This window comes from Lacerta agilis, chromosome 6 (genome assembly GCF_009819535.1).
Source record: "Lacerta agilis isolate rLacAgi1 chromosome 6, rLacAgi1.pri, whole genome shotgun sequence".
Lineage (NCBI taxonomy): Eukaryota > Metazoa > Chordata > Lepidosauria > Squamata > Lacertidae > Lacerta > Lacerta agilis.
Window position 1 is genome coordinate 62462741 of NC_046317.1, and position 22264 is coordinate 62485004.

General features: G+C 38.2%; 2 protein-coding genes across 3 annotated transcripts; one reads left to right on the top strand and one right to left on the bottom strand.

Annotated features, from left to right (window-relative positions):
- The first annotated feature begins 1742 nt into the window (after positions 1–1742).
- Positions 1743–14229, top strand: LOC117048780 (synaptonemal complex protein 1-like). The gene is made up of 13 exons (XM_033153037.1): positions 1743–1812; positions 2265–2327; positions 2924–2986; positions 3592–3654; positions 4857–4973; positions 5766–5876; positions 9120–9212; positions 9679–9753; positions 10410–10469; positions 10663–10800; positions 12140–12283; positions 13611–13697; positions 13786–14229. Exons 1-13 carry the CDS (start codon positions 1759–1761, stop codon positions 13927–13929), a joined length of 1212 nt encoding a protein of 403 aa, XP_033008928.1. The 5' UTR covers positions 1743–1758; the 3' UTR covers positions 13930–14229.
- Positions 14230–14452: 223 nt separating this feature from the next.
- Positions 14453–20401, bottom strand: LOC117048781. 2 transcript variants are annotated; one of them, XM_033153038.1, is made up of 5 exons: positions 20049–20401; positions 19280–19413; positions 16436–16933; positions 15734–15898; positions 14453–14903 (listed from the first exon to the last, which is right to left on the bottom strand). In XM_033153038.1, the coding sequence occupies exons 3-5, from the start codon at positions 16890–16892 to the stop codon at positions 14668–14670; spliced, it is 858 nt and encodes a 285-aa protein (XP_033008929.1). In that variant the 5' UTR covers positions 16893–16933; positions 19280–19413; positions 20049–20401; the 3' UTR covers positions 14453–14667. The 2 variants fall into 2 exon arrangements, with proteins under 2 accessions (XP_033008929.1, XP_033008930.1); XM_033153039.1 differs by lacking the exon at positions 20049–20401 and having other exon boundaries at positions 19280–19893.
- Between the last annotated feature and the right edge of the window lie 1863 nt (positions 20402–22264).

Sequence of the window (22264 nt, forward strand, 5' to 3'; positions counted from 1 at the left end):
CCATTTGCTTCAACTGAGCTTTAAAGTGCAGGTTAAGTCTGGACGCAGCCCATTGTTTTTATTCTTGTATACTAATGCCTATTTTGTCAAACTTAACTGACATAGATCAGTTTGAAATTAGTACATTATTCAGAATCAGTTCTTAGCTGTTACTAAAAGTTTTAAAAATTTCAAATCAATTTAATTTACCCTCACATTTAAAATGTGGAAATGAAATAGTTGTAATGATTAATGATATCTTATTAAATAATGGGCCTTGACCAGTTGAACCCTTGTATCCATCACTGGACACTATATTTCTTCACCAAAAATGAATCAAATTATTATCAAAACAATTTGTTCCTTGTCTGAGACATTGAAAATAAGACCACCTCCCTAAAACATTGGCTTACTTTCAAAGGCTGTTCCACAAAAAACACCCTGCTGCTAGAGGGAAAAGCCTACCTCACTGGGGGACCCCCTTGTCTCAGTTCTTCAATGCAGAATGTAGCAAAATGAAAAGAGACTTTTTCGTAGGTTGACGAGGGGTTAACTGGGTTGGGCTCTAGTCTGATTACATCATTGCCTTGCTAGGTTCCTTGTCTTTTAATAGTTGGCCTAGGGAAAACTGAGGCTGTGTATATACCGTATTTTCCGGTGTATAAGACGACTGGGCATATAAGACGACCCCCAACTTTTCCAGTTAAAATATAGAGTTTGAGATATACTTGACCGCAGATTCTCCACCCGGCGTATAAGACGACCCCCGACTTTTGAGATTATTATCCTGGATTAAAAAGTAGTCTTATATGCCAGAATATACAGTTGTTGTTGTATATCTTTAAACACACCTGAAGCACATTCTTTCCTTCAAAGAATTCTGAGCATTTGTTAAGGCTGGCTATTATAATTCTGTAAGTAGTAAACTACACTATCTTTAATTCTTTGAGGGAAACAATGTGTTTGTGGTTTAAAGGTATGTTAGGTACACAGTCTAAATTTACTGGGCAAAATTCCACCCACCCTTTCTGGGGTAAAAGGGTTCCCTGTGGACTTTTACCCCACCTCCCCATGATGTTCTCCAAGATCAGATCTACAAAGAAGGAGTCAGTCAGGAAGCCTTCTGGCTCAGATTTTGATCTGAGTCAGACAAGAATTTAGAGGTTTCTAATACTTGCTTCTCCTTTGAAGTGAGCATTAGGGGAACCTTTAGCTCTGCAGACGTTGATGAACTACAACTTCCATCAGTCACAGCAAGCATGGGCAATGGCCAGGGATGATGGGAGTTGCAGGTCAGCAATATCTGGAGGGCCAAAATTCCCAACACCAAACATAGCCAAACACTGGGGGGGGGGGCAAAGTTCAAAAAACTAATAGGTGGGACGGGGACAGAACGTATGGAAAGAACTTGCCATACAAAAGGATGTCCATATAGGAAGGAAAGTAGAATCATAAAATAACAGAATTGTACAGTTGGAAGGAACCATGAGGGTCATGTAGTCCAATCCCCTGCAATGCAGGAATCCCAATGAAAGTGTTCACGACTCTGCTTTAAAACCAACAATGAAGTGTCCATCATATTCTATTGTCTGTTCTATTGTCAATCAGCTCTTATTGTCAGAAAGTTCTTCAAACTTTCACAGGATCATACCTCAATAACATTGGACTTAAATAAAGCCACTTTTCTGTTCTATATATTTAGTCAGCTATTTGTTAACTGTAATAACCCTTTCTGTTAATTTGACACGTAGCAATGAAATAAAGTGCCTAAAAGAAGAGATGAAAAAGAAAAATGAAGAGGCAAAAAGCAAACTTGATGAAAGCGAAGACAATGTATGATATTGGTCCTTCTCATGTAAATATTTTAATTGTAAACTGATGAGCTACAAAATAATTTATTTATTATAAAACTTACAATGTAGGAACATTAATTAATTATAACAATGTAAGAAATAAATGTTCCTATAATCTTACTTGGCAAGAACAGGAGGGTTGGGATAAGCCCCTTACTATCTACATCAGGGATGGCTAACTCAAGATTAACCCCCAGTTCATATGTGTGTGTGTTACGTGTGATTGTTCTTGATCATAAATTAATGCAATTCAGGAATCTTGTTTATACCTTTTTCAAGAATTGTGATTACTTTCTATATAGATAAAGTATTATATTGAAAGCTGGACGTGAGGTTTTTTTGTATGCTAAAAGACAGTAAAAGGCAGAATTTTAAATTATGAAAATATTATCAATGCAAAAATATTTGTCAGATTTTACAATATAATTTCAGATTAGAAACATTGAAAATGAAATTTCTAAAAAGGAAAAACAACTGAAAACATTTGAAAGCAAGGTATGAAAATATAATTTACTTCGTGTTTGTTCAGTGCTTTATTCCACAATGTTTCAGTTTTTCAGAAACAATACATAGAAAAAAGCATATGCATAACTGAAATGCTTGTTGCAATCATTACTGGTTTATCGTTTCATTTTTAATGATTTCATAGTTTAATGATCATTAAGATAACTTATAGATGTACATGTTTCAGAAAGTAGTTGCAGGTAAGCAAATTATTTTATGCACATACTTAAATACTAATTAAAATAATCTTAGCACAACTACTCTGGGTTACAATCCTGCCTATATATGCCATGTTTACTTCAGTGGGTTTATATAGAGATAACTGTTCACAACAGCAAGCTTAGCAAGCTCATGAGTAAATTCTAGAATTTGTTCCAACAAAATAATTACAACTAAAATTAATATTGTAATATCTACCTGCATTTTCTTAAAAAAACATTTTATTGAAGTTATTGGGACAAAGCAGAAACAAAGAAACAGAACATCAGTAGGGTACATGTTTGTCAGATGTTTTAACAAAAGTAAAGTGCTCATTAAGTACTCATTTGGTATCTTATTGTTTGAAATATATTTTTATCAATTTTTAGATTAACAGTTTAAAGAAACAAATTGAAACAAAATCCAGGAATATTGAAGAATTGCAGCAAGACGTAAGTACTGTTTTAGAGTTATAAAAATATAGATATAGAATTATATCTTTTATAAAATGTTATTGTATCCCAGTGTACCAGGAAGGATCCTCAAACAACTTCTGGTAGCATAGAGTAGAACTGCTGTCCTTTTATAGTCATATGTGTTTGGCTGCCCACAGTCTTTATGAATTTTCTCAGAAGGCAGTACAGTGGTACCTTGGTTTGCATACGTTTTGGATTACAAATACATCAAACCCAGAAGTGTGTGTCCTTGTTTGCGATTTTTATTATTATTACAACCCCCCCCCCCTTTTTGGATTACAAACAATTTTTTTTTGAGGCCCCATTGGTGAAAGCATGCCTTGGGTTACAACCTGTTTTGGTTTACAAACAGACCTCCGGAATGGATTATGGTTGTAAACCAAGGTACCACTGTACACCAATATTTGTGTGTGTGTGTGTGCTCATACTGTTGAATGCTCTATATTGTTGGGAAAAAATAAAGAAAAAATAATTGAATATCTTTTACTAGCCCAATTTGCTTATTATGTATCATAGCTTTAGTTGCAGAAAATCACAATATAACTTTAATTTCGTAAATATAAAACCTCACTTGTTAACAGAACAAGGCTTTACGAAAGAAAGTTGCAACAGAGAGCAAGCAATCCAGTATTATGGAAGAAAAAGTAAGATGTTTGATTTCTATGTCATTTGAATAATAGTTGCAGAGAAAAGAAATACAAAATTTGCGAAATTAAGACCTACAAGATGTTCACTATTGTGAATGAAATAGTCAGTGGCTAGGGAAACCCAGCCAGATGGGTGGGGTATAAATAAATAAAATAATAATAATAATAATAATAATAATAATAATAATAATAGTAGTAGTAGTAGTAGTAGTTATTATTATAGTCCATTTCAAGTTCTAGTTTTGTTCTTCTGGAATGTCTTCGATACTTGTTTGCATAGTCATCAGAGCACCAAGATCATTCAACAAACATGTAAGTTGCCCTGATAAGATATTCCAATAGAACTGGGATATGGAGCAGTTCAATTACAAGTACATGCTTGGCTCTGAAAAGTAGAGATACAATTTGTTATCTTTAAAAGAGCAACCAGAGACATAGGAAGCTGCCTTATACTGAGTCAGACCATTGGTCCATCTAGTTCTGTATTATCTATATGAACTGAAGGTGGCTCTCCAGGATTTTAGACAGGAGTATCTCCCACTCCTACCTAGAGACAGTGGTGGAGGAGGCTGCTCGGGAGTCTGGGGCAGCGTGCCCAGGGGCGGGGCATGCTGCCCATGGGGCGGGCACACCGTGGGGCCTCCAGAGTCTGCCTGCCTCCTCCCACTCAGCTGCCCTACAGCTGGGCGGTGGGCAGACCGTTTGGACAGCACCTCCCTTCCTCTGCCCCTGCCTAGAGATGCCTGGTACTGAACCTAGAGATGCTTGGGAATGAAGCTGTGCTTTATGTCTTCCTTGGCACTCCACCACTTTCATAGGAATATGGCAGGAGATCTGATTCTGCATACAGTGTGGGTCCACTGCTACTAATTCTAATTCTCTAAAACTCTGCTGATATATGCTTTCAGTACAGAAAAAGAGCTCTTTGAATATAACATACAGTACTTCATCTAATAACAGAATAAGAGCTACTTTCCTTTTTGAAGGTTACACTGGTTGCTGTCTCCTTACTGCTGCTTCAATTGCAGTTTCTTCAAAAGTCCATTTGGGAATACTTTCCTTCTCCTTTGGATCACTGCAAGGGAAAACCCAAAAAGGACAGGGGTGTTCACAGTATGCTAAAATATATCCAGCAGATTAGAGGTTGCATAGGCCAGTCTTGTGACTTTTGTGATTGAGTCAAACATTTTTATTTACAGGTGAATAAATTACAATTGGAGTTGGAAAGTATGAAGAAATTGCATAAAGAAACAACTGACAACTATAAAAATGAAATAGAGAAGGCTAGAGCAGTGGAAGAAAAACTTTTCAAAGAGGTAAGAGTTCAAGTTTTTTTTACATTTTTGTAAACTAATTTGCGTAAGGTAAACTCATTTTTATTTACATGATTGGGATTTATCAATCTGCTTATCAGTTCCTAGCAGTCTCTGTTGATCATACTCTGATCTGTCTTACTCATAATGTACCCCACATGTTATGGTTCGTGATGAGGACAGGAAGCATCAAATGCAGGTTTCAGGCAGAGAGCTTAAAAGCTACTTTCACACTGGGAAAATCAGTGTGATGCAAAAAGAGCTTTAAGCTCTCTGCCTTGGCCAGCCAATCTTGAGCTTTGGGTGTTTGATTTCTGAGATGAGAGAAATGAAACTTGGCTTAATGAGGGATCTCTCCTGCGTCCCAAAGTACTGAGAGTTCCTTTCACAAGTATAAAAGATACTAAGGCTAAATCCATAGAATAAGTGCTACCCTCCTAGACTGTGTTAAAGACACAGTAGTATTATACCATGCTCAGGAACTTTGTTATGACTTGCCAGTGCATTATAACTGTTCATTCAAAGCTTGCTGTTTGATCCACCAACTAGAACTAGGGGGGTTGGATTAATTACTTCGTTAGAATCTACAACTTTTTATAATAAAAAAAAGATTTGGATTTTTTGTTAAAATTTAGTCTTTATTGTTACTTTAAAAATGATTTATTTTTATCCATATTGGTTCAGATGGTCTGTTCCATTTGTTCAGCCACTGATTTAACCCATAGGTTCCACATAGAATTATTGAATATCAATATTATTTCATTAAACTATTTCATTCACATATGATATTAATAGGCAGAGAGCATGAAATCTGTAGCTGATGAAGCAGTAGCAAAGCAGAAAGAAATCGACATTCAGTGTCAGCACAAAATAACTGAAATGGTAGCACTTATGGAAAAGCATAAGGTAAACACAACTTATTTTTATACATACAGGCTACAATCAAGAGAAGGGCCATGTGGGATGGAGCTGGAGCTTGCTATATTTGCTGCATTGGTTATCATTTTCCAACATACAAGCTATTATTTATATTATATATATTAAAAGGTACTTTTAAATAGTGAGATCTGCTGCAGCAAAAAAAGTTAGTGGAGCTCCAGTTGCAGCAATTTAAACATTTGAACTCTCATGAGGTATATAATTCCCACCTACCTTTGGTGTGTCAGTGATTTATTTATTTATAACAAAAAAACCCTGGGGGTGTCTGAAATCATGGCTGTGTGTATTATCTGATGGGGGTGTAGGTATTATATTGATTTATTTCATAAAAATTGTACACTGCTTGATTGTAAAAAAAAAAAACCTATCGAAAGGTAAAACAATAAAATCAAGAAAAAAATAAATCATACTTAAAAACATATCCAAATTAAAATACTAAACAGATTAAAATTACCTCGATATATGTGCCGTTAATCTTTCAACATTTATTTATTTATTTATTTTCTATATTGCCCTATACCTGGAGGTCTCAGGGCAGTTCACATAAAATATCAAATACATAAAATCAAAACAAAAACAACAACCCAATAAAAAAACCCCAAAGAGCCAGCATTTTTAAAAGGATATGTAGATCAAGTCAGGCAAAGGCCTGGTTAAAAAGGAACATTTTTGCCTGGCACCTAAAGGTGTATAGTGAAGGCGCCATGGGAAGAGCATTCCACAGATGGGGAGCCACTGCAGAGAAGGCCCATTCTCGTGTTGCCACCCTCCTGACCTCTCGAGGAGGAGGCACACGAAGAAGGGCCTCAAAAGATGATCTCGGGGTTCGGGTAGGTTCATATGGGAAGATGCGGTCTTGAGGTATTGTGGTCCTGAGCCATTTAAGGCTTTATAGGTCAAAACCAGCACTTTGAGTTGGCCCCATAAACTAATTGATAGCTAGTGCAGTTGGACCAGGATTGGTGTAATATGCTCAAACCGTCTTGCTCTGGTGAGCAGCCTAGCTGCTGAATTCTGCACCAGCTGACGTTTTCAAACCATCTTCAGAGGCAGCCCTGCATATAATGCATTGCAGTAATCTAACCTTGAGGTTACCAGAGCATAGACAACAGTAGTTAGGCTATCTCTGTTCAGATAGGGGTGTAGCTGGGCCACCAGCCAAAGTTGATGGAAGGCACTCTGGGCCACTGAGGCAACCTGAGCCTCAAGTGGCAGGAAAGGATCCAAGAGTACCCCCAAGCTATGAACCTGCTCCTTCAGGGGCAGCGTAACCCTATCCAGAGCAGGCGACCTCCCAGCCATCAGGTCTGAGGAACCACCCACTAACAGTGCCTCAGTCTTATATAGATTAAGCTTCAGTTTGTTGGCTTTCATCCAGTCCATTACTGAGGCAAGACACTGATTCCAGTGCGACTCCTGGTAGTTTGGGCTGACTTGGGGTCTCCGCCTACCTCAGTTAACTGCCCAATCCCACCTGGGGAGGCATTGCCAGGGGATTGGCCAGGTAAGGGGAGGGACCATCCAGCCCACACAATAGAAGATGTAGCCTACCTGGGAAGTGGCAGTTGCGCTCCGGCGGGAAGGTAAACGGTGTTTCCGTGCACTGCTCTGGTTTTGGTGTTCCATTGTGTCCACTCCCAGTTCGGAGAGTCGCTCCAGAAGGATACCATGGTTGATGGTATCGAAAGCCGCTGAGAGGCCGAGAAGAATTAACAGGGACATGTTTCCCTTGTCTCTCTCTCAACAGAGGTCATCGTATAGGGTGACCAAGGCAGTTTCTGTGCCAAAACCAGGCCTAAACCTCGATTGAAATGGATCAAGAAAATAAGCTTCTTCCAGAACCTTGCCCAAGAAAGGGAGAATAGCAACAGGCCAGTAATTTGTTAGGTTTTCTGAATCCAGGGAAGGTTTTTAAACGAGTGGTTTTACCACTGCCTTTTTCAAACAGGCAGGGACCACCCCCTCTCATAAAGAGGCATTGATCACCTCCTTGGCCCAGCCAGCTTTCCTCCCTGCTGGATTTTATCAGCCAAGAACGACAAGGGTCTAGAGCGCAAGTGGTCGCCTTGACTGATCTGAGCACCTTGTCCAACTGAAACTCATCCAACGCAACAGGACTAGACTGTGCTCTAGACACCCCATGAGATTCATCTGCTATTACAGCAGAGTCCACGTTTTGGTGGATGCAAGAAATTTTATCCTCAAAATGCTTTGCAAAACAAGTCACAGTGAGCTACTGTTGGTTCTATCACCTCCTTTGGGCCAGCCTGTAAAAGGCCCAATACAACCCGGAAAACCTCTGCTGGACAACATGATGAGGATGCAATGGAGGCAGCAAAGTATGCCTTCTTTGCTGCCTTCACTGCCACTAGGGAGGCTTGATAATAAGTCCTTACCAGTGTTCGGTTGCATTCATTCAGATATTTCCTCCACTTGCGTTCACTTGTATAGTTAATATTTTGTGGCTAGGGTTTTGTTTTGTTTTTTCCCATCGTGAAATTAGTGCTTTTATTCATACAAATAAATATAAAGGTAAAGGTAAAGGGACCCCTGACCATTAGGTCCAGTCGCGGATGACTCTGGGGTTGCTTTATTGGCCAAGGGAGCCGGCGTACAGCTTCTGGGTCATGTGGCCAGCATGACTAAGCCACTTCTGGCGAACCAGAGCAGTGCACGGAAATGCCATTTACCTTCCCGCTGGAGCGGTACCTATTTATCTACTTGCACTTTGAATGCTTTTGAACTGCTAGGTTGGCAGGAGCAGGGACCTAGCAACGGGAGCTCACCCTGTTGTGGGCATTAAAACCACCGACCTTCTGATCAGCAAGCCCTAGGCTCTGTGGTTTAGACCACAGCACCACCCACGTCTCTATATACATGTATAGTATACTAAAGTGGAGGGGAGGAATCAGACAAAATCTACACCCATCTGGAAGCACCCATAGTAGTTCTTTTAGGCTAGGATTATATACCCACTTACCTCAGAATAAGCCTGATTGAATTCCATTAGGACTTGTGTATAAACATATATTATGCTGCTAATTATCAGCTGAAATGAAAACAGTTCAGGGAGAGGGGAAGCAACTGCAGCTGGTCTCTCAGCAGAGCTAATGGACTGGTGCTACTTACCACCTTCCTCTGCTGCAACCAGGCAGAATAAGCAGTTAAATATTATATGTTAATTAACATATGACCATCTCCTCTATGCAGCATCAATATGATAAGACAGTTGAAGAAAAAGATGCAGTATTAGAATGCTATAAGACAAAAGAACAAGAGGTATCATCAACAATAGGATCTTTGGTAAGAATACCTCCTAAGCTATTTTCAGCCATGGTGTGGCTAGAGGTTATCTGTTACTGTCCCATCAGTACCTATTTCTATATTTTATTAAGATTCACTGCCATTTCTTTAATCCAATGGAGGAATTTTTATGGGGGAACTAGAAGTCACTGTCCAATTTTGAGTCAAAATGAAACCAACAACTTTCTTAAATGTAGACAAATGTTATAACTATTTACAGTACTCCTGTACATCTATAGAAAACATGAGGGACAAACCGAAATGAAAATAAAGGAGACAAGGAGTACTGATAAAGATATATATTAATGGTGAATTGAATTCAATAATGTGACTTTTACTGTAGCTGTCAGATCACTATCCCCCATGCAAATTTATGCAAAGCTCTTTTTCTGAAAAAGTTGAGCATGTGAACGAGTTTTTAAATAGAGTCTGAGCTACTAAGTTTTTACCTAATTATCATTCTCAGAAAAGTGAACTTTCCAATAAGAAAAAGGAACTCTCCTCCCTTCAGGAGCAGCTTAAAATAGAAATGGAAGAGAAGGTATATCTTCTGGGTTTTTTTTAATTTTATGCACACAATTCTGTGAAAATAATGTGGGTTACTTTATGTCTCCCTTATGTCCAGGAGTTGTTTTTTTTTTAACTTTTTAAATAGCCCTAAAGAAGAGTGAATGACACCTAGTGGCAATATGCTTCTGAGGAATAATGAAGATTTTGCCTTTTTAAGACAACCATTGTCTGACTTACAAAAAAATGCTTTTTAAGCAAATGCTTGTTAAACGCCTGAAGGAAAAGAGAGGGAATGAAAATAGGAGTTGTCTTTTAGAATAAAAGCGCAAAAGCTTCATTAACAGTACTATTCAGTAAATTGTTCAAACTGTTGACATAAAAGCATACTGTTTTGAGTTTTTTTGAGGAGTGGGGGAGTATTAGGCTGCAATTCCTGGAATATACAGCAGCTTTGGTGGTGGGGTAAGCACATTCTTCCCACAGTGCATGAACCTAATCCAGTTGGGGTGTAGGGGGTCCTTCATAGCTGATTTTAACTCTTAAAAAACAACTGTGGTAGAGCTGATAATGGTTTTCTGAGCTTCTCACTTAACTGCTCCCTTATTGTCTTGTGCTAATAAAAGAAGTATATTTAAACAGAAAACTTCAAAAGTTTTTTTTTAAGTTGTACTATTTCCCTCTGTCTAGGAAAAGCTAGCAAGAGAGACAAATAAAGGTGACATTTCTAAAAAAGAAAAAAGGCATCAGGTGACCATTACTTCTGTTTTTCAAAATTATTATGCTTTGCTACAATATAGCATTCAACTTTTATTGCATAAGTCACTGATACATGCATTGTGAAGTAGTAAAATTTTCTAGTAAAATTTGTTGTTATGATAGTTGTGTTCTTCTCATACTTACTCCATATTTTTATGCTTTCTGTAATTCCCGGTAATTGTAGAAAACACAAACATCCTTTTTGGAAACACATAAAACCAGTAGTCTAGATTCTCCATCTCTTCATTCCAAAAAGAAAATGTCCCAAAATTTTACACCTGCTAATGTGAACAAAGAGAAGTCTTCTTGGACACCTGCCAGGGTTTGTTTCTTATTATATTACATTTCAATTTTATGTACTTGTTTGTTATCTACTTCTTTATCTATATTTGTTCAGAGTTTGATTTAAGATTATCATTTCTAAATTTTGTATGAAAAAGTATATTTTCTTTCTTTCCATTCTTTAAATCATTATTTAGAAAGTAATATTTAGCTTAAAGTTTCTATTCTCCAAACTTCACTGTTGCCCTGCCTCATCTGGTAAGTGGCAACAGTGTTACTGTCAGGAGGGCAGTGGCATGGTATTGCTCCACTGCACTGGCTGCTTGTAGATCCATGGCTTTGTTGTCTTGTGTTACCTTTATTTCCAGATTTCTGATTATTTTATTTTTTGTGTTGTGTATTTACCACTTTATGTAGTTAATGAGTCATCACTCCTTCACTTTATTGTGATTTGATGGCTCCATTAGCCTCAGCTAACCAGTAATGTAGCTTGTCACTTTTAAATGCTGTAAGTAAGCAATATAGATCAGAAGCTCCATTCACTGACATTGACTTGTTTAGCCCCCGTCATTTAATACCGATAAGATAGCTGGGTTGCAGAGTTACGTACTGGGGAAGATCACTTGCCACTCTTGTTGTTGTTACTTCATAATTGCCTTCCACATATATATCTTAAGGCAATATACACACAGAGAGAAAAAACACTCATCACTGAAACCAGCCAAGAGGTGTCTGTAATACATACACAGAAGCAGCTCACTCCGTGGTGCAGAGCTGCAATGCTACCTTGCCAGCAGCAGCACTGCCACTTACTCAGAGGAAGTGCAGTGCAGGCTGGAAAACTAGCCTTGCATTTCCATCCACTAGGCAAGTTGCTTATGCAGTGCTAGCTGAGAAAAAAAGTTGGAATCCACTTCAACCACATGCATTTATTTCACAACAAGTTTTTATTTTGGATTTTGGGAAAGCCTAAGACAGTTTGTAAGGACCACTCCTTTACAATCTACATATATCTTTTTGGGATTAATATTTTCCTTTCTCATTAATCTAAATGTTTTTCACCTTGACCAATCAAGACCAACAAATTTCCTAACAAATCAAGCCTTCTGTGCACAACAAATGTTACATATGTAGTTGAATCTCCATATTTTGGGGCTGCATTCATGGTTTCTTATATTGGAACAGGTCTCACATGCCCAGAAATAACAGGGCATAAGGAGCTGCCTGATGGTACTTTCTATCTGTACATAGCATAATGCTGAAGAAAAGGATCTGTGAACAAGGGCTTCTAGGTTTAAAAGGGTCTCTTTAAAAAAAAAAAAGGTTAAAGTTGAGTTAGCATCATGGATTTTAAAAAATATGTCTTTTATTTCATATAGACTTACACTGTGAAAACACCTCCAAAATCTAAATTGCTAAGAGAAAGCACCAGCCTACTTTCAGAAGAAGTAACAAAGAAAAAAAGAAAAGTTCTTTTGGAACTGGATACTCAGTCAGATACCTCTGAGAACAATGACCTCCTGGTATTAGTTTGAAAATAAGAAATATATATGTGTGTTTGTAAAGAGGCATTTGAAATGCTTTTTGTCTATAACTATCCTATCACATGCCATTCCTTTTGCTTTACAACATAAAAATATGCCCCCCTCCTAGCCATATAAATGATTCCATGGATTATCTTCCTCCCCCAAAAAAGTAACTGCTTTTCTCACCAGAACAGATGATTAATACTCCTTGATCAGAGAAGTAACAACTAACCTAGCCAGATAATTCCCCCCTGAAGGTTCACATATGTCTGAACAAAAAAAAAACAAAACCCTAGAGGCATATATTATGTTTGGTAAATTTCTACGATACCCCCCCTTGGATTGGACCCTCCCCCCACAGATGTTGGACTCCTATCATTACTGACTGTTGGCCATGCTGACTGGGTGTTATGAGAGCTGAAGTCCAACAACATCTGGAGGATTACATTTCCCTGATTTAGAGCTTCCCAAAGATCTTTCTAATTGTTATCAGAAATTCTTCTTAATTTGAAATGTCATAGAGTAATATAACTAACCAAATTATGTTTTGGTGTGTAATGAAAGTCATGTCTATCCAGTCTTCTGTAGTTTCCATTACATACTTATATGAAACGTAATATTGTTTTTAGATTGCATAATATTGTTATGTGTTCCCCAGTTTTCTGAACAGTGAGATGGTCTAGAGATGGTCTAGAAGCAGGGTTTCATTTCCTTAATGAGAGAGCCAGAGATTCATGGTATTATTGTAATAATTGTTTCTTTGTTTTTCACCTATATACATACAAGAAGCAAGTAGTCTCCTAAAAGCAGACAGAAAACAGCTTATACAGCCCCAGCCTTATGGCTGCACCTCAGTTCTTAGCTATTCCCAGCTAAGCCCTCTCAGTGTTCTTCTCTTTGTGTGGTGTCCAACTAAGTTTTAATCAGGGCAGACCAAATGAAATTAGTAAACATGGCTAAGTTAGGTCTACTGATTTCAATAGGTCTGCTTTGACTGAAGCTCAGTGGAATACCGCACTTTGTTTCCTTCTTGGTTCTGGACCAACATGCATAGTAATAACATAAAGTATAAGGAGCTGCCTTATATCAAGTTAGACCAATAGTCCATCTAGCATAGTACTGTTTATATGTGCCTAGCATAATGCTGCACACAAAGATCTGTGAACTAGGGCCTCTAGGTTTAAAAAAGTCATAGGATGTTTCTCCTTATTCTTAAACTGAATGTGTGTAATGAAATAATTTTTCCATGGTGTATATTGAAAAATGAAAGGAAAGACTCTAGATGTTACTATGCGTTTATTTAAAAAAACAATTTCTTTTCAAGAGCATCGTGTCAGAGGAAGAAATGTTTAAAAAGCTGTATAAAGATTATCCACAAACTTCTCGCCTATGTGTCTTAACACCAAAAAAGGTATCTTCACAATTTTACTAAAAGCAAAAACATATATCACAATTGCCGTGTTAATAAAATTAAGTGAAGTTTTCAATTTTGTGTACAGGTTCACATGCCACCAACTTTGAAAACTCCTGGATCTGTGGTTAAGGTTGCAGCTTTAAGAAAGATGCGAGATGCTGGATGGACTGCTATCTCCAAAGTGGATAGAAAGGAAAAAATGAAAGAAGCTGAAAAACTTTTTGCATAAGTGAAACTTACTGTAATGTTGAACTAATTGTTTAGTTTACCATATTTGAATACTCTGCCTTCATTACATTTTTGTTCCAGTAACTTTTTTTTTAAAAAAAGATAGTGTGTCCCGAGTCTGTTAAAAGGGCCGGAAGTGTTGGAGTAATTTAAATATTATAAGTTTCCCCAAGATCTTATGTTCTGATCTATCTCCTGTAGGTACAGGTGCATGTGTGGAAAAGAATCAATGTAGGGCTCAGTAGAGTCCTTTCTTCCCATCACTCCCTTGCTGGATCTAGGGTACTTTTGCACAGGGCCATTAGGAAAAATGGTTGGCTGGATGCATACATGGTAGGCTGATCAGGGTTGTAGTAACAACCAATGTACAGCATTCTATGCTCAGCTAAGGACCAGCAAGGGGCAGAAGAAGGAAATAGTGCTCCACTAAGTCCTCTGCCAATCCTCTCCTGCATGCTCATTTGCATATATAGGTTTACATAAACAGATTAGAAATGTAAGGTTAGTGAAAGAATGAATCAGAAAAGGCTCATGTTATTTAATTAAGCACAATATTACCAATGAAATTGAACGTCATTTGTTGTCACTGAGTAGCAGATAACTGTATTCCACTGCTGGAAATGTTCCTTGTTTTCAAATAAATATACTTTATTAATTTTATTTTCTTATTTTTATTGAGCTGGATAGAAGTTCAAATATTTATTGAAGCCACTTTAAAAGAGTTCCTGTGTTCCAAAAATTATATGCCTCCTGGTGGTATCTGAAATGTTCCCTCATAAGTTGAAGAAAAGTTCACTTCTTTTTCACCAGGCAGAAACTCCAGTCTGTATTGTCCAGGTTGAGCACTAAATGGTAACTGATCAATTTGAAGCTCATCATCGTCATACACTGTCATGTTGGAATTAGAAATTCTTGGTGCATCATATAAGCCTCCAGATATTACAAGTGTGTCATCTGGAGTAGCATATCTGTCCACTGTAAACAGTTAAAAAAAAAAATTACTGGGAAATGATAGTCAATCCAAAAAGCTAAAGACTTAAAATCTTCCTTGTGCAATGATACAATTTAAATAGTATCCATAGAAAATTGCCAGTATCCAGTTCAGATGTACAACATATCCAGTGTGGATAGAAATATGTTGGCATGGATCCAAAGCAGCACATGTGAATGTTCTAGTTCCTCTTTTCAAAGGCAGCCCCTTACACTGGTCAAAAGGGTCATTTGCCTTTTGCAGCAACACCTCAAGAGGCTCAGGGGGCTTTGATATGAGCACAAATAATTTTTTTGCATGTGTGCACCCAGTACTCTGTGTGCCCCAGGCCCTTGGCTATAAACATTATTCCTTTACATATTTTTTTTAAACAGAAATATTTGTAAAAGTTAAACTTTGATACTCAAAAACTTAAAAAACTTCCATGTTAACCACCATACTCTCTCATACATTTATGTCTCCTTTTCTCTCATGCATGCATTTAGACTGTATCCCTTCCCTACAGGAAACTGTCACATTGTCTGGTAAACCCAATGTTTCCTGCTGCTGAAACGCCACTTCCATTTCAGACTCTACACTCCACACAACAGCTAATTTTACCACTAGACTGAGAAACAGCAGTAGTACCTCTTGGAACTGTTTTAAATTGTTGCCATTTGCTGTGCCATTCCATTACTTAGCATGTAGTGGTTGGTAAGTGGCTAAGGGGAGACAGCTACTAGGAATGAAAATAAAAAAGCTGAGTATTGCCCCTTCTCATCATTACTCACTAGTTTTGTACATGATATTGGTATTTGATTTATAATATACTGACCTGTTTCAAAAGAGGCATCATAGAGTGGATGATGGGAAAATTGGTCTCTTCGTTTTCGATATTTATTGAAAATATATATAATGAATCCGAGAATTGTCAGTGCGAGAACAATGGCAAAAAATATGGTTAGGATGATATCTGAATTGCTCAAACCAGCTCCTTCTGCTGTAATGAAATAATATAGAAAGCCTACTAATACTTAGTTTGAAAAAGCTAAGTAAAACTTAGTTTGAAAAAGCTTAGTGTGCTGCTGACTGCAAATCAGTGTGCATGTTTATTCAGACATTTGTCCAATCGATGATAATGGGACTTTTGGATAAGTATATTTAGGGTCTTGGGGGGGGGGGGTCACTACTAAAATATTCTAGTTATTGCTACAGATGCTTTCATCATGTGTCATTTTTAATATCAAACAATTTAAGAGTGACTCCTCTAATAGTGCATATAAGGAAGGTAAGCATTGTTTCAATATGTCCTTGTAGTCTGATGGAATACCTTTTCCTAAGAACAAGCATGATTTTTGGAACCCATAGGGGGAAAGCTAGGTGTGGGAACAGTGATTTGGAGCAGATAAACAGGAGGCATTCCTCCTGCCACTTCTCTACTCTTAACATAGCTTTTCACTATAAAACAACATCACAGCATCTGTTCTCAGTTTACATGTGTTTGCCTGTAACTTTATATTTTGTCCATCAAACCTACCTGGAAACTGAATTGCTGAAACTGAAAGGTAGCCCTTGCTGCTGATCAGTGGTGCAGTTCTAGAAGGCTGGACTGTCGGTTTTAATGTGGTAGCTGAAGTTGTGACATTGAAATCTTCAACTGTGGCGTGATGTGTAGAATTAGTAGAGAATGACTCTGTTGGAAATGTCATCTCAGTTTTGGCTTCAGCAGTGATAGCCGATGTTTCTGTATTAGGAGAATGGGTGCTTTGTAGAGGCATAGGAAAGTTGGTAATATTCACTGTTGTTGCAAATGTACTCAAGCTGGCACTTCCATTCTGCAATATAGTGATGTTGGCTGCTTCTGTACTGGAAACAGTCAGCCTTTCAGTCCTAGATGTGGCATTTATCGCTGGAATGTAGTCTTTAGTCTGAAGTGAAACTGCCTTCAGTATGATGGAGACAACAAGGCAAACATATGTTCTTTTGTCCATCATAGCTTTCTGTTTTTTCTTGTCAATTATGTTAGATTTTTCTCCTGTGGAAACATGTTTAAAACAACAACAACAATAACAGAGTTAGGGGTATAAATTAAAATTGCTTCTGCTAGGTTCTCTGCAAAAGCACTTAGAGGTGTAAAAGAGCAGAAGGCATTAAACTTTATCTTCTCAATTAATAGTTCTTTCATATAAGGCATACACCTCTCTGGTCTGAGAGAGACACTGAGAGAGACAAGCAGGGTTAGAAACACACATCCCCTGTAATTACCAATCGGGTCTGCCCCTTGAGAGGTAAGAGACAAACATGGATGCTCTGAGTAGAGTCAGCAGAAGGCTTTACCGCCAAACCAAGTATTTCAATGCTTCATTGTCAATTCCATGGCTTATTGAAGGCACGTACCTCAGCAGAAATACATAAATGGAGCCTTAGCATTTCACAACTGTGATAGCATGTTTTCCTTGGACTTGGGTTAACTTTGATTTATGCTAGATTCAGCCCTGAGCAATTAATTTACTGAGTCTTAGATTCCTATCAGTAACATGTGAAAGATAGTGTCAGACCTCACAGGGCAAATAGGATCAAGATGATTGATGCAGTTTGTAATCATGAGCTGTGAATGTGGAACAATAATAATTGGCCTTTGGCATACTGAAAACTTGTAACCTTTGCCTCCATTGGAGCTTATCAACACTGTACTCTGCTAGGGTATGAATACCCTGTGTTAATGTAAAGGGCTTAACAGTTTTATTAGCACTACCAGAACCAGGTATTTAAAAGAACTACGCTGGTAAGTTATAAGAATTTTCAGAGGCAAAATAAAACAGAAATACAGGGAAAGGATTCCAAGGTGGCCAATATGTTTTATCCAGAGCATGTAGGTTTCTATTTCTTATTACTTCTAAGAGGAATTTAGCCACGGTCAGGGTAGTATCATTTGACATATCTCCAAGGAGTTACTTAAGGTAAAAGGTTTCAGATTTTCCAGTTAAGTTTACCAATAAGGGTTTAATTAATTGATCACTGGCTTGTCTGAACTGCTCACATTGTAGTAGGATATCCTTCATAGAGTCGAAACCCTGAGAACATAAGCAGAGCCTATTCTGATAGGGTATGCCAGACAGTATGCTGTTTAGTACTTCTGATGGAAATACATTTAGTCTGGCTTTGGTGGATAATCAACGATAGAGACAGACAGATTCATGAAATACGATGGTAACTGAAAATCATGGCCATAGTGGATTCCATATGCAAACAGTCCACAGGTTACACAAGATCTAGAGCGAAGATCGCTGTATGAAATATCCCATAACCTCTGCCTCAGGGATTTAAGGGCAATATCATAACCCAGATGATGTAAAAAGGATGGTGAAAGATCAATCGAGGAGGCTTTTCAGGCCATAGTTTTCAACCATGAGCTGATAGACCCCACATTGGTTAGATGTAAAAGTAATCCCTTTCCCAGCCAAATACCCAGCCAGTATTTCAAGGCATTCCACTATGCTTTGGTGGAGAATGAACATTCACCGGTTTCCAAAAATAGAATTGAATTAGGGACACAGTTTGGGACCTGAAGAAGGGACCAAAGGAGGTAAGTTATACAAACAGTCCAAAGCACTGAATTTGTGAATCTGGTTGATAATATTTGGTTAATAGGTTGTTAACTTGTAGTTGACCTTTATCTTTGAATCTACTGCTGAATCAGGAGACAAGGAAACATCTTTTTCTCCATCTCCTGCTTGCTGGAAAGAGCAGGACTTGAATTATGAATATAAAGATATGGATCAGGGCCAGCCCAAGACATTTAGGCACCTGAGGTGGACCCCAAATGGCTCTGTCCTCCCCACCAGGAAAGAAAAGGTGAGGAAAGATATACAGCAGGAATGGGGGGGGCGGCGGCAAGAGATGAACATTGGGAAAATGACAAGAAGTTGTAGCAAGTACTGGTAGATTTTTTATTTACATTATTTATGTGCTTGTCCACACTTTCTCTTGTCCCATGCCTAGAAAGCTCAGGACCAAGGGGTTTTCCACTTCTCCTGTGCTTTCTAGGCACGGGTCTGAGTGGTTTTCTGTTTGTCCCATGGCTTTTTCTAGGAAAACTTGCTTTCTACCGCTGAATCACAAATCCATGGAAGACCCGATTGACATTTCTCTGATTCAGCAGTATGGACTGGGTTTTCCTGGGGGAAAGTGGTGAGACAAGCAGAAGTGTAGACAAACCCTTACTTATGTAACTCCTGCTTCTCAGACTGGCCCAGAATCCCTCCAAAGGATTCTTCTTCAGCTTGAGATTTGCGATTCATCCAAAGCAATACACTCCCCTAACACACACACACACACACACACACACACACAAAATCCAAATAAATCTCTTGAAACTCACCAAAGATGATGACGGCAGCAACGGTCCGAGTAACAGATACTTAGCCTTAGCGTGTTTCTGTTTGTTTAATTACTTGGGATATGTTCACTGCAGGGCTGGGCAAAGCCCATAGAGATCTCTATGGTAACGGAAAACTATAAAAGAATTCTAAGATTAGTCATGCAGAACAATTATTGGCTGGGCTGGCCTGGCCTGTCATTTGAATATAGCTGAGAAACTTAACAGGAAATAATATGTATGTACCATAAGATTGTGTTTCAGCACAACATGAATCGACAGGTGTATCAACAAAACAGTTTCTACAACTATCCCCATGAAATTTTCTTTCCCAATTCTTAAAAGGAACACTTTAACAAGCAGTTTCCTTCTCAAGAGTAAGAAGAGTATTAAAGCCACTGTGCTTTTGATCATAGCCCTACCTATTCTTCAGAAACAAGAGAGAGAGAAACTCAAGTCACATGATAGTTGCATCATAGAGACATTCCAAATCAGAACAAAGTTGGATACATGATCTGCATAGAAAGAGGGCTACAAACAAGAAGGTGAAAAGAATTCAGTGCAAATAACTAGCATGTGGGTGGCTAATGGGTGGCACTCCAGAGCCTGTTGAACTGTACTCCAACCACATCTGGAGAGCTACCCATTAACAGAGGCTGTTTTAGGGGACACAGATAACCTTCTGGAATTTCTCACCAGTTTGTTTTCTGATGAGTACAGAAATAGTTTTAGGAAAGATGTAGTAATTAACCAACAATGTAGTCTGGTTTACCTTGGGCTGCAGAGATATGACCAGAACATTCTAGATGACCCTTCCCAGATTTGCCACAGCCTTGTAAATCTGCCAGTAAACCAAAACAGCATAAACAGAAGACTAATTCATTAGGAAACAGAAGCGAAGTCTTGAAAAATGAATCTTGTTTGACAAAGCAAGCTGCTCTTGTGTTTGCTGGTTATTTTCCTCAGACTAGAAACTAAGCCAATCTTTCACATATGAAAAAAAGTAACAACCATACTTAGAGTTCTGAAGTCACTGCCACAAATCCAGTGCCGCACCATTAATATTTTCTAGTACCCATCCCTCAGAAACCAGCCACATCTGCTCCAAGATTCTGGGAACAGAACTTTACCTTACATATAAGCAGGAAGTGAATGTACTCAAATTGTTAACCAGTTAGGCCTGCGAAAACAGTTTAATGATTCATACTGCAAGTGAATGATTAACCAGTGACTAGTGCTGGCAAGAATTAAATCAATCCATCTTTTTCATACAAAAGGTCACAGAAAAACAATAACTCGGTGTCAAACCCAAAAGCAAAACACGGATAACAGCAGTCCAGTTCTAGGAAATATCATTTACCATGTGTTGATCTTCTAATCCAGTCTAAGTCATGCTTGAGTTTTGCTTCTGCATTGGACGCATTCAGATGCTAATGAGAAGAGTGTACTTTTCCAGGAGTGGGTACTGGTCCATGGTGATAATGGAGGTGAATGCTCTTACATCAGTATACCCACATATGGAAGTGTCAATCTAGAATCAAAACCTACCAATGTCTGGCAAATCCCTGTTCTAGTTCAGGAACAAATTCTCCCTAATTGGACATTCAAAATCTTGTCTGTAATCTGTATGCTCATTTCAGAAGCACATACTGCTGTTGCTTCCTCGCTGCCGTTTTTTCCTCCCCAACCCATGCTATGCCTATTGTGATGCATTCCTAGAATTGTAGAATTGCAGAGTTGGGAGCAACCCTGAGGATCATCTAGTCCAGGCATGTCCATCCGGTCGATCATGATCAACCAGTCAATCGTGGGGCATTCCTGGTCATTCCTGGTCGATCGCGTGATCCTGATCGATTGGCAAAAAAATAAAACCAAAATCGAAAATCCCTGCCAGTTTTTTTTTTATAGTGGGAGTAGATCACAGTCTCTTGGCAGTTGGATGTGCCTGTCTAGTCCAACCCCCTGAAATGCAGGCATAGTTAATTAGATTTATTTTATTCTACTTATTTTGATTTATTGTATAATTTTATAATAAAAAGTGCAATAACAGAAGAACACAATTTGTACTTTGAAACTTATAAATGAAGGTGTAAGCCATTGCAGCTTCTAGACTTTGAAAACAGGAGACAACATTTATCTGTTCCTACTTGGGCAATATAATGTGGCAGCTAATGCTGGAGATGGGGTGATTGCAATTATTTATGAGAGATCATTATGAATGCACATTAAGGACACTTGGAGAGACCCTAAAGCCAGTTTTGTGACAACTTAGGAACTATCTAGATTTTTTTTAAACTGTACACTCCTGATGATTTGTGCTGCTTCTATGCAATCCCAATTTCGATAGTGTTTGTGCCTGCAAAAGTTTCAGGGCATGGAGTTTTATGAAGATGAATTTGCATAATATGGAGGTTGGCCAATTTTTTTTAAATGGTATTGATACGATTTATTCTGAGCAAAAAGCTAAAATCATTGTTAATAATGTGGTTTCAGATGAATTTAGAATTGAAAAAGGAACCAGGCAAGGGTGCCCGCTTCCCCCCCTGTTGTTTATTTCAGTCCTGGAAGTACTCTTGAATATGATAAGGAATAATGAGGAGGTAAAAGGTATTATGGTAGGGTCAGAACAATATAAGCTAAAAGCCTTTGCGGATGATTTGGTGCTGACAATTCAGGATCCGGAAAACAGTGCAAGCAAAGCACTGGATTTGATACAAGAGTTTGGTCAGTTTGCAGGCCTGAAATTGAATAAGAGTAAAACCAAAGTTTTGTGTAAGAATCTTACAACAGATGAGATAGCCAAATTAGAGGTCACCATTGGTTTGAGCTTTGGCAAAAAGGTGAAGTACTTGGGTGGGAATTTAACATCAAAAAACCTGAATTTGTACAAGGATAATTATGAAAAGATATGGAATGAAATTAAGAGAGATTTGGAGATATGGTCAAATTCAAAGTTATCATTGTTGGGCCGAATTTCTGCAGTCAAGA

Excerpts from the sequence above, each read along its gene's own strand:
- LOC117048780 (XM_033153037.1), top strand. The coding sequence starts at position 1,759 with ATGAAAAAGAAAAATGAAGAGGCAAAAAGCAAACTTGATGAAAGCGAA. Across the intron at positions 1,813-2,264 it reads TTGATGAAAGCGAAGACAAT|ATTAGAAACATTGAAAATGA; the intron begins GTATGATATTGG and ends ATATAATTTCAG. Across the intron at positions 9,754-10,409 it reads AAATAGAAATGGAAGAGAAG|GAAAAGCTAGCAAGAGAGAC; the intron begins GTATATCTTCTG and ends CCCTCTGTCTAG.
- LOC117048781 (XM_033153038.1), bottom strand. The coding sequence starts at position 16,892 with ATGATGGACAAAAGAACATATGTTTGCCTTGTTGTCTCCATCATACTG. Across the intron at positions 15,899-16,435 it reads TTCAGCAATTCAGTTTCCAG|CAGAAGGAGCTGGTTTGAGC; the intron begins GTAGGTTTGATG and ends ATTTCATTACAG. Across the intron at positions 14,904-15,733 it reads TGATGCCTCTTTTGAAACAG|TGGACAGATATGCTACTCCA; the intron begins GTCAGTATATTA and ends AACTGTTTACAG.